Source organism: Dicentrarchus labrax, unplaced genomic scaffold (assembly GCF_905237075.1).
Source record: "Dicentrarchus labrax unplaced genomic scaffold, dlabrax2021, whole genome shotgun sequence".
NCBI classification, from domain to species: Eukaryota; Metazoa; Chordata; class Actinopteri; family Moronidae; genus Dicentrarchus; species Dicentrarchus labrax.
In genome coordinates, this window is record NW_026136709.1 from 2,560,374 (window position 1) to 2,572,769 (window position 12,396).

The 12,396-nt window shown below is 41.5% G+C and overlaps 1 protein-coding gene across 1 annotated transcript in view; it reads left to right on the forward strand.

The window, feature by feature from the left end:
• The window catches only part of tgfbr1b (transforming growth factor, beta receptor 1 b), a 77,589-nt gene extending 65,849 nt beyond the window's left edge, over positions 1–11,740 (forward strand). Inside the window, exon 9 of the mRNA XM_051410252.1 lies at positions 1,694–11,740. Within this exon, the coding sequence (XP_051266212.1) occupies positions 1,694–1,819 (126 nt within the window). The 3' untranslated portion in view covers positions 1,820–11,740. The remainder of the gene's footprint in view (positions 1–1,693) is intronic.
• Positions 11,741–12,396: the final 656 nt, after the last annotated feature.

A 12,396-nucleotide genomic window follows, 5' to 3' on the forward strand; every position in this document is an offset into this window, starting at 1 on the left:
CTAATTCATATGGTGGGCAGCTGTGGCTCAGAGGTAGAGTGGGTCGTCCACTAATCAGAAAGTTGTTGATTCGTCATCGTTGTGTGAATGTGAATGAAGGAGTTAATAGTTTCTGTTTGATGGGCTGGGAATCTTTGCAGCACTACAGTACTTTATTACAGTGCTGTTCTGTCACACATTTTATCGTTATCAAAAAAAATTGCAGCTGATTTGGATATTGCATTTGGCCGCATTTGCTTATGTGTCCCTGGAGTACTGGCAACACATTCAGATGGGTTTGATATAAATGTAGGCCTACCGTAGCGAATTATGATTTTAAAAGTAGATTACATTGTGTAATGCATACTTAATGAAGAGTACTATTACAGGTTACATTACACTAACATGAGTAGGGCTAGGTATTAAGAACCTCACGATTCGATTTTGATTCTTTAGGTCACAATTCGATTCTATATCGATTCGATATTGATTTTAAATGCTTCGATATCGATTCAGTACTAAGCAAATTACAGCTTCGGGACAGCGATTTCCGTCATGCGTTTGCGTGTTGGTATGGCATATCGTGGTTCGAGTGTGTATACCATCTTCTTAAAACTCCCGTTTTCCACGACACTGTACGGTCGTAGGTCCTTACATATGAAGACGGCCACAGACTCCGTTATCTTCTGTGCGCGGGCAGAGTTTGGTGGCAGTTTGCAAAGGAAGGATCTGTCGAGTTGCGTCTGTTTTGAATCCACAGGTTTAGCCGCGGGTTGCTGCAGAGCATCTGCATGGTGTCGGCTTAAGTGGTTGCACAAATTTGTTGTGTTATTGCAGTATTTTAGTACTGCCTGGCACAGCTTACACACTACCTTACTTTGGTCTGTTTCCTGTGTTCCGGGTTTAGAAACCTTCTCTAAACAGTGGTTTACAATCTTATAAGGATATGAGAATCTTGACAATGATGTTAAGTGGGGGTTGATATGTATTAACACTTTAGGCCTGGGACATCTCCAGCCTAACTAATAGGCAAGCACACTTGGTATTTATTAGTTGTTGTTTCCTGAACACCTTATGATTGTGTCTCTTCCTATACGTTCTAAATGTCTTTATTGCCGGATTTCAGGAGAATCCAAATAGGAAAATACATATGAAGAAATCAATCATAAACATCAGTACAATACTTGAAAAAATAAGTATTACTGTGAGATTTAAAACTCTGTGGGATTTGCTGACCTGACCCCCAGGTTTAGACTGTGCTATAATAATAATAATAATAATAATAATAATAATGCCAAAAGCTCTGTCACTAGTCTTTTGAGCATTAAACAGCTAAGAGACCATGCTCCTAAAGGGACCACTTAACTTACACAGACTCACAAATTCCCTGATGGAAGATTGAGCCAAGTTAGTAATGAGACACATTTTAAATTCTGTTGGCCCTCTGAAAAGCAGCTGTTGAGCTGCTAATGAGGAGCCAAATAAAAATGTAAATCCAGTACCTAAAGCTGAATATGATAAGTGTTAGAATGCTGAAAGGTAATTAAATGCACAGGTATTGTGCCATAAAGGAAGTAAGTAGATTGAAAATGTAATGGGACCAAGAATTTAGCCCTGAGGACCCCACAGACCATGGTGACATAATGCCCATCTGTGTTTAGCCTAGCTTAGCTCACTACATCATATTAAATTTTGTCATGTCTCTCCTCTGCAGGCCTTGCGGGTGATGGCGAAGATAATGAGGGAGTGTTGGTATGCCAACAGTGCCGCCCGACTCACCGCTCTCCGAATCAAGAAAACCCTGTCTCAGCTCAGCCAACAGGAGGGAATCAAGATGTAGACACAACTACCAAACACACACGCACACACACCTCTGACTGGCATCCATATCGTTAGCATTACAGCATTATTATCTTCATTATTATTCATCGATTTGTTCCTCCCCTTTGGTTTGAAGGGAAGCAAAGACTTTTTTTCCCCCTTGTTCTCTTTTTTTTCCTAATCCATTTCATTCATTGACATACTGATAAGTCCTGCAGCTGAGAGTGAGGAACCGCGTGTGTATGTGTGTGTTGCGCTGGGCCGACATACACACATGAATGGATGGATGGATGGATCAAATGAGGGATGGTTGTGCCTGATGGGGAGGACCGAGGCAGTAAGGAAGCCTCCACTCATGATGCTCCTTCTTCCTTTTCTACATTCATCACATAAAGTCTCTGAAAACTGCAACTGGTTTCCATCTCAAGTCCCGCCCCCACTGCTCATCACACACCTAACCAACAAGAGCTCAAACCCCATCAGGTAAACAAAAGGCCAGACAGGGAATCATCTGGGGGGCCTCTGAGCTGCCAGAGCTTTGCTCTCATCTCCTCTCATCTTCATCACCACCCTCTCATTTGTATATTAGCATTTTATTCTTTACTTCAGAGAGTTATGCTACTCTTCAGTAGGGCTGCAAGTTGCTCATTTACATCTTTATATAATGTGATTTATGGAATGTTAAGATTTCCTCTCATTACAAACACAAAAATGTGTTTAAAAAATCTAAATGGAACGATCCAAATCATGTGATCTGTCATTAGCCTAATACATTCTTAAATGAATGTAAGCATGTGCACTGCTCCCACATAACTAGTGTGTCCTGTTGTTAGGTTAACCACTACAGGAGATTACATTCTAGTTTTCACTACAGTAAGGGATGTACTGGGAGGCAGTAAAAATTCATTTAATACACACCTAACAGTCCATGTATGGCAGCATAGAAATGCCTTAGGGAAAACAACCTAATTGTGAAATGTAACCACTCCTGTGTGTTAACATTAAATTACCACTTAATTTGTAGCACTTCAATATTTAAACTTCTGACTGAATCAATTATCCGAATTAATGTGGTTTGAATTGTAGTCCAAAACATCTTAAACCAAAAAGATCAGCCCAAACTGGAATGTTGAAAACTAGCTGCTAAAATTCAAGATGAAAAGAATAAGCAGTCGAGATTGGATGAAATCTTTTGGACCTCTGTCCTAACAGATTCAGTGTTTTGATGAACAGATGACACAGATAGCCCAGTCAGAGCCTCAAACCTGCCAATCGTCATAAAAGTAGCCTCATTTTTTATCCAGATGGAGTTTATCATCGATCTAAGAAAATAAAGCAACTTGGTCCCAAACATTTGTTTTATTAGTGTAAATCCAAACAGGGGCGGAGCTAGAGGGGTGGCCGGGGTAGCACTGGCCACCCCTGGAACTTGATTGGACACCCTGGGTGCGACCCCAGTGGATTGACAGGTCACTGCACGTCACGTCGAAAACAGCGAGATTTTTAAACGCAAACAGAGAAGGCAGAATAAAAAGATAACAATGAAGAGGAAGGGAGATATTTACAACTTTCTTGCTAAAAAAAAACAAATCAGGCACAGACAGACCCCAGCCCAGATATCAGCAGCCCGGGCAGCTCCCCACAAGAAACTAGCCTGGCAAGTCATTAATTAATTCTCATACCAATGGCGTCTTTATTTGATCCTTGAGCCGAGTCTTGCGTCTTGTGTCCGTGATGTGCAGCCTTCTCTTTGTTTTGCCAAGACACCGGCTTTTCCCACGGGTGTTTTTAATTTTCTGAATGAATGACGGTGCGCCGGCTTAATTGCTGCGCCAGAAACTGAAAGTGAAACTTAGGTCCATTTCCTCCAGCCACTTTCCTTCCGTCATAAAGCTCTTTTTCCTGAGTTTAACTCAACAGTCAAGAAGGCATGTTCAGAAAGGTTAGATTATATCAGTGTCAGCGCCAGGTTAGCTCAGTTGGTAGAGCTGGCGACCCATGTACGGATGTTGCTGCAGTGGCTCGGTATCCAGGGATTTTCCTTTATTAGGCCTAGTATATGGCCCCCCTCATAAAGCCTTGACCACCCTCTGGCCACCCCTTGTATAAAAGTCTAGTTCCGCCACTGAATCCAAAACCGTGCTGACAATACTTAAAGATCATCCACCAAATCTTTTAAATAACATTACAAAATCTTCACTTAAATTCACAGATGTAGGCTTTTAAAAATCTTTTATCCATATTGGAGAAAGACACTTCAATCCACAAAGAAATGCATGCAACCTGTATTCAGAAACTGTGACTTCAAGCAGGCTGTCAGTCCAACCCTTTTTTGTCGACACACCACAATACCAAGCGACCATTTCGCCACTAAGCTAGCAAAACACAAGTCGAAAAATGTTTGGATGTCAGGAAGCCAAAATATCATTGCATATTCTTCCTAAAGATAGTAATATTAGAGACTAGTGACTATTTATTTTTTCAGAGCATTTTAGTCCAAATTTCAGTGTCTCTTCAGTGCTGGCTGCTTCCACAGTCTGACACAATACAATGCAGGTTTCTTAAAAAAATACTACTGATGAGTTAGCTCAGTTAGCCATTCAGCTAACCGTCCAGTCTGGGAGGTCACAGCACCGGCTATCACGGTAGTCCAAAGTTCCTGTACTAGAAGTGTAAACACCCACACTCCCTCCAGTCTTGAAAAGAAACCAAAATCTGACAGCACTGATCAGGTAACGTTCTATCAGTCATGATCTGAGATGTTCACATGAGCTTTTTGAAAAGAATTCACCACATAAATTTAGACAGATGATTTTCAAAGTAAAATGTTTCTGTGCTTTAAATTCAGTGGTGTTTTTAAATTTCAGTATTTAGTTGAGGTTAGAATCAAGACATTGGGTTACTTATTACGTTTTTATTATAGCCCTTTTTGGCTTCCGTATACATGGAGCAAGCAGAGCAGTTTAATATCAACAGCTGTAAGATGTATTAAATGTCAGAAAAAGGATGTTTATTTTGAAATTACCAATTCCTCTTAATCTCCTTGCTAACAGTGAGTCAGGCGTGATCAGCATTAGGGAAACCGTTGTGATATGAGGTTGTTTGCAGCCCTACTCTTGAGTCGTGTTACAGTAGCATTGGGAACTGAGGCGAGGACCAGGGGGTTATGGGACAGTCTGTAAGCCGCCCTGTGGGGTCCATACAAACAACGGCTTCATCTGTTCTTCATCTAGTCGGGTTGTACGCAGAATCTCTCATCTCTGCAACAGTTTTGCACCTGTTTTTTTTTTTTTTTTTTCTCATTTGTTACTGTTGTATTTCCCGACTCCCTGCATACTGGCAGGGAGTCGGACAGGTCAGTTTAATTTATTGTGTTTTTAAAATTTTCTTTCTGGTGGCAGGGGATCTTTTTTGCAAAACTAAACTGGACATGATGACCTCATTCATTTTTGGCGAACATGCTGCAACATATGCAATATACAGTAGATAAATGTGTCTATTTTCTATACTCTGCTCTGCTAAACCACAAACAGCAAGAACAACAACACCAACAATCAGCTGCCACCATGCCTTCAAAGCCAGCTGTTACCGGAAAGTGCCAGTGCTTTAAAAACCCAACTCCTCTCATGTCGGCTGCCGTGGAGTGCGTTTGCTCTCGCGTGTATGCAGCTCCGTGCGTGTGTGTGTGTCGGAGAGAGGCCCGCGGGAGCCATGCCGAGCACACAGCAAGCTCGTACTATGCACACCCAAGAAGCAGGGACGGAAAGCAAGAAGGGGCACACACACTGCACATCACGAGCACCCACAACCCAGCCGACTCTCTGGTGCCATTTCGTCAACCCCCCTCCCCCCTCACCTGAACACCCGACCACCTCAGCAACAACTCATCGTACAGCTTCTCCTCCCGGTGGACAGAGTCTGGAAACCGAGCTCCAACACCTCAAACTGTGTTTAGTTGGAAAAAACGATGCCACAAAAGCTCACCGCAGCTTTTCGAAAAGAGACACAAAGACTTGTAAGCATTACTGATGTTGCCCTATAAATGTAAAACTCTTGGATTTCAGATTTTTGCTCTCTTCACATGTTTGCGCCGTTGACAGCGCAGCAGCGCGAAACAACCTTTCAAGCGTTTTCTTCTTTGTAGGATAATCAACAAAAATGAGGTACATTCATTTAAATATAGCAAATGGATATTTACTAAGCCATAGGTTTTCCAGGTTGTGTATTTTTTTTTTTTTTTGTGGCAAGGTCTTTTTCTACTAGAATGTACATTTACGTAAAACAAAAGATGAAAAAAATATGCGTAAAATTGACAATTTTGTCATTTCAGCTTAGCAAGCCTTAAGGGACCAACGCATAAGAGTCAGGATCTACTCTTATTTTATTATTCTTTTTGTTTTGTTTTGTTTTTTATGAAAAAGATTATGATTGATAAAGGTAGTGTCATTATTCTATCTAAAGGACAAAAAAATATATGTAGCACCTGATTTAACAGTTTGTTTCAGTCAAGTGTTTGTCCTGTTGCCAAAATTGCCATACATCTAAACCCATTTGATCTTATCTCACAGATTTGCTTGTGTCGGAGTTCCATCAAAAGCACTTGTCTTTTTGAACAAGTCCCATAATTAGATACAGTTCAAATAAAGTGACTGCAAACAGTCAATAATTAATACATCAGTACATACATCAGATCTGCTTAACAGTGATTTGCTCAAATTCCACAGTGTCTTGATTGTTCAGCAATAAGTGCACTTCTGAACCACTGCAGGGTTTACCTGTGTGGCAATTTGGATGTCGGTGAGTCCGTCTGTCTCCATTGCTTTTCTTTTGTGGATACATAATGTATTGATGTGCTGCTACTTCGTTGTCCACCTCGCTCTCCGAGTTGAGGTGAGAGCTGCCGTTGGATGTAAATATCCTCAGATTGCCTGAATCTGATCATTCTGTGCCATGTTGCTTTTGACACAAATCCAGCCCATCAGCATTTGGTCGGCAGTCCTCTCAAATGATTTGCTGAAGTGTGTTAAAGAGTTGTTGTCAGCCACCATCCATGGAAGTGCAGCAGTCCACCACCACCCCTCTGCAGCAGCTCATTTCACTGAGGAGTTCTTCCTCTCTGGTTCAAAGTGCTGGTCAGTTCAGTTAGAATGGAAAGCTGCAGTCTCCATTGAGCATGGTTGAAAAACATGGTGCCAATCTATCAGTGGGCATCGGAGTTCTTTCCAATCTGATGCCCACAGTTGGAAATGCATTGAGACATATTTTTCTCTACTAGAAGCCCAAGCTTAGAGGGGTGGGAGAGCAAATACATCCAATTATTTCTGAAGTGGTGATTTGTTTAGTAAAAAGCTCTTGTTCTCTATTAAAAACAACCCTGTTGATGCCATTGTAGCAACTTATAATGAAACACCAAATGGATAATGTCATTTTTGTAAAATTATACAAACTCCACGGCTAAAAAAAAAAAAATATTTGAGGATTTAATTCCCAGACAATGTAATAGCTGTTCCAGTGCACCTCTTCCAAGGCAATGATGGCCTGTCAGAGGCAGCCTAGTGCCCATTACTTGGCAGACAGCCCTTTTTGTTGAATGACAATTCATCAGTGAAACAGTCACAGAAACACTGAAATAGAACAAAACCACTCCAAATCAGATTGAAACATACAGAAACAAATAATTTCGTCTTGACCTCAGAAACAGCAAAACAGTCTCCAGTAGAGGTTCACTTACTTGCTTGCTCCAAAGCTTTCAACTGTATCACAGTCTTCATCAGTAGGGGAAGTTCAGTCAGCCAAGCAAAGGAAATGCCAAAGTCCACACAGTAGAGTGGGGACTGATGATTCCTTTACGCCAGGAAACGAATAGTAGTTCTCAGAACACAAGAACGTAGCTCGAAGCCTGTCTAGATGGATTGTAAATCCAAGATTGGCAGATTTCATCTGCTGATAAAGACAGCGTTACAGTCTAAAGCTCCTGAACAAATGAGTAAGTGGACCTTGAGCAAAGATTGCTAAATGTGAAGACATACTTACCTTTTTTTCCCCATTTCTAATGTGACAAATCTATTTTGTTTAAAATGACATCAGTTGCTACAGGCGTTATTCAGTGATTCCCTTTGTCGTCATTTAAGAAGACAAGTTGTGATGTACCCACCCGTACAGTTCCACTGTTCAGTCGCTCTTTTGAATGAAGTATTCTTAAATATGTAGAAATGGTTAACAGTGGCAGAAGTGACATATTAAGCCTTGTAAATATCTTGTGGAGTAAACAAAAGAAGAAAGCTATCCTGATATTTGAAGAAAGTAAAGTGGATATCGCTGCTATGTTGAATATAAAATAGAGTGACGGACTATGCTGAATTAAATGTTATATGTGTACAAAAGTGGTCAATCTAGTATTGAAAAACTGGGGTTTGCCAGGGACCAGGGCCAAGGATCCATCTTTGCAAGCCATGTGGGGGTTGTGGGGAAACAAAATTTCCAATTCTCACAGTATCCCTTTAAGTAAGCCCTGGCTAGCCCCTGCTGGGCCTTTTGGATAGGATTGAGACTGTACAGTATGTGTATTTCATTAGCAGTGTCATTCTCTGGGACATTAGCAACAACAAAAGCTCAACTCAACAGCACCTCTGGTATGCCTCTACTAGGACAACGTTCATTCTGTCTTAAAGTCACCAGCAGCCTTGTACTTTTTCTTTTCAAAACCCAAGATGACTTAACTGTAAAAAGATGTTTGCACCCGGCTGTTTTCTCTTGTGGTCTTTATACAGCAATCTCTCTGTCCTTGATTCTCTCTTGCCTTTCTCTCTTGTCATTCCATGTTCTCTAATTTACTAAACAGATATCTCCTAGCTACAAGGGCCACTTCACTGCAGCTGGTTCCCTGGCCTCGCAGCTCCATTTTGGGCTAAACCAACTCACATGAATCCCTGCCTACTTTTTTATCTCTTAAAAGTCAGATCCTAAGGCTGGGGTAGGTTTGAAACTCGTTTGTACAAGACGATGAGTCTCACCAATCGGGATAACAGCTCACACTGTCAGATGGTTTCTCCAACAAGTGACTGAAGTAGTCTGTTTCGAGAATGATTAAAGAGAGCAAAACTTTCTCAGCTCTGCATACCTGGCCAGTTGCTGAGGTGGGCATGCCCGTCAAATAGACGGTTTCGGACAAGCTCTGACAAGCATTGTATTATATTCTTACACTTATTATATACATACTGATTCATTTGAAAAAGTTCTCCCATCAATTTACATTGCACAACCTTGTCAAAGAAGGGACCTTCAAAGTAAGTGCAGCTGAAGATATCATCCTCTTTGTTCCTTGTCAAAAGCTGCAGCCTACATCACCCGCAATGCAACTGGCCCATCGACAGTTCAGTCAAAAATATTGGTTGTATTAGGCAGCAGTTATTCTTTCTGCAAGATTGTGAGCGTACACTGGGGTCTGGGTGACATACATTTTCAGAGGGTGTACGTGTAGGCTCTGTGCGGACAATCGCATACTGCCAGTTTGTCGTGACTGCGGACTGTTGCACGTGGACTCCTGAAAGTAGTATAAGCAGAACTACCATGCTGCTGTCCATGTACACATCCTTGTGGGAGTACACTCAAGCTTTTATGCTATTAGTGGCTAATGTGACCTCGAACTGCTAGCCTCAAGTAGAGATGAAGAGTAAGCTACAGAGGTCTGTCAAGCTCACACCCCCAGATCTTTTCATTTTCTAACTCAGTCTTCATCCCCAACTGATACATCATTTTAGTCAGTGTCAGCTGTCGACTTTACTCCCCAACACCTGGAAACACACTTTTATGGGCATCGGTTGAGTTCCCCTTTAAGGACTGTCCAACAGTGTCTGTTGGATGGCTGGAGCTGTGTCTGAAACCGGGGGTGCTACAACCAAAATTGCCTGTACATTTCTGAAACCACCACCGACAATAAACAGCATGATTGTCTTTGAAGAAAGACTGTCTAACAGTGTGCTCTGTTATCTCCACATATGTATAATTGATATCCATATATATCATTTCCCCCCACCTCTGATTGTGGCCGTATTTAACAGCTCTTGCCTGCCTCGACGATGTACAAGCTAGTCTGTTTGGGACATACATTGGCCTTGGGGTTATAAAAGGGCCCGTACTATAGGCTGTCCCTCCTTTTGTCTGGAAAGATCGGGATTGAATCTGTAAATCCTTCATTTGTGGGTCTGGTGAACAGTTTTTGCTTAGATCTCTGTCTTGGCCATGATCCATTTAAAAACTAAATTAACGAAGAAAACGCTGTACCTCCTCTTTGAGATTCTTACTTGCCTTCTCTCTCCTCAGCTCACATTAAAAGGGGTGGGGGAGGTCACTGTACACTGTTGATATGCAGCCACCAAGCAATTCCAAACCTCGGTTCACTGGTCGACGCGGTTGAAGGTTGGGAGCAGCAACGTGGCCGAGCCGTTTTGTGACTCAAACCCGATACAGAGAGCACTCTTGTTTGTTAGGTCTGGTCAAATATGCAGCCTTTTTTCATGCTATTCTTTTTATGCCAAGAAAGGTGCAAAAGGAGCAGTTTTTTCCTGCTCCGTGTGCATTGATGGAGGGTCAAAACAGGGAGGTAACATAAACTATGCCAGCAGCTCTAGCGCTTCAAACCACGCACTGAGTAATTCCCACAGCTGTGAATGTATCGGCCCTCTCAGAGTCTCCAACCAATCCGAGCACAACCCGCGTAACTCAGCCCAAAGGTAATGGCAGCAACTTTTTGAGCATGCAAATATCCACCGCACGGGTCCGTTTCTATCTCTCTTTTTCTCTTGTTATGCAAAGTCTGGGCCAATCAGTGTCCGCCCACTCAGTCCCTCTGGATCACACAGGTTGAACGACCTATCTATGCTAGCATGATCCACACACTGTGATGAGGAGCGCGTTAGGGTCGAAGGATTATCACGTTCATGGTTGCCCTCCATCGTATCAGAGACCCACTGCGTGACCCCAAAGCGTCCGCACTGGTCAAGCATCAAGGTTGGCGCGAGGAGCGGTTTGGGTCACTAAAGGGTTCAGGCTTTTGCTCAGCTTCAACGGTTTTCCTCTCCGGTTCGATGCTGCAGTGAGGCCTTTATGGCAACAAGGGTAGCAGAAAGCTTTATCATGTTTTATTTGGTGCCTAAGTTTGACAAGACTTCTTTTACTTTTCACCTCGAATGACAAGACTGCATGTGATTGTGTCTGCATTGATGTCTGCATTACTTGCTTTATAGATGTCATCCAAAAGCTGAGAAGTATCTTAAAAAGCATAATTAACATATTAAAAAGGTCACTTAATCAAAAAGAAAATACCTCCTTTTAAAGACCAATGTGTTTTACCTCACTGTATATATATTCTCGATTTGTTTACTCCAAGTTTGCAATTTACCTTTCTCTTTTGTTTCTATGAAATGCTTAAAAAAAGTTGAAAAGAATAATTTTCTTTTCAATGGTACTTTTTTTTGTCAGATGGCATTGTATTGTGTTTGTGTTGTGCCCAAGCAGTATACTATTCCTCTTTTACCATGCTCTGTATATGACCTGTTGGTTGTGTTCTGCGTGAGCTGTACAGTCAAAGCGCTTTACAAAATGTCCAAGCCCCCTTCTGAGCTCTGGTACAAATGCCTTGTTCAATATGTTCTTTTTGTTTAATGAAAAAAAGAGGGGAAAAAAGAGTCAAAGTGGAGATGGAGGAGGCTGGAAGTGAGGGGGAGGGACTGTAAAGCGAGAACCCCTCAACAACTGTCGAACCCTCCTCACCTCGCAACCCTCTTGGATTTCTAAACATATTATAATCTTGACTTTTTTATATAGTGTGTACAGATGAATGAGAGATCAACATAGGAACTAGAGGATTGACACTTATGTTAACTTCTAACATAGCTGGAGTAGAAAATTGTGTGAATAAAGAAACAAAGTTTCACTACAAGATACGTGTTTGTCTGCTTTATTTGTCAGTCAGTGGGCAGTCTGCTGTGTCACTTTTATACTAATGGTGTATCACATATATTAATGTATGTATAAGGGAACAGATGTGAAGTTGGGGAATAAGGGGTAAAAGTAACTTGTACTGTAGGTCAGTGGGTTCCCAGCCTTTTTCCTGAAGGGAGCCCTTTTCTATCACTTAGTAAACTGACAACCCCTGACTCAGTGACATGTTTTATGGATATTTCATATTATATTAAACTGTTCAATGAACCCAAACAGTGAACTCAGTAACTGCAGGACGTTGGTGTAAAACCAGAGGTTTGGATGAATTTGAGCGGATTATTTCCGGTTTAGGGAACTTTTTATACAATTCTCTCTGTATAATGTATTTATTTTGTATCATTTTTAACAATCATACAGACTTGTCTGTTAGATATTAAATATGAGACAATTTACTTACATCTTTACAGAAGTGAACCAGATATAAATGGCCTATATGCTGAGATATAAGCCTACTACTTGTATTTGGAAAGTTTTCCCACACACCTTGAAATCAAGAAGTCCTCGCGGCCCCAGGTTGGGAGCCTGTTCTAACATTGCAGGTACACATGACCATTGCTTAACAACACAAGATGTTTGTGTTTCAACAAGTTTGAG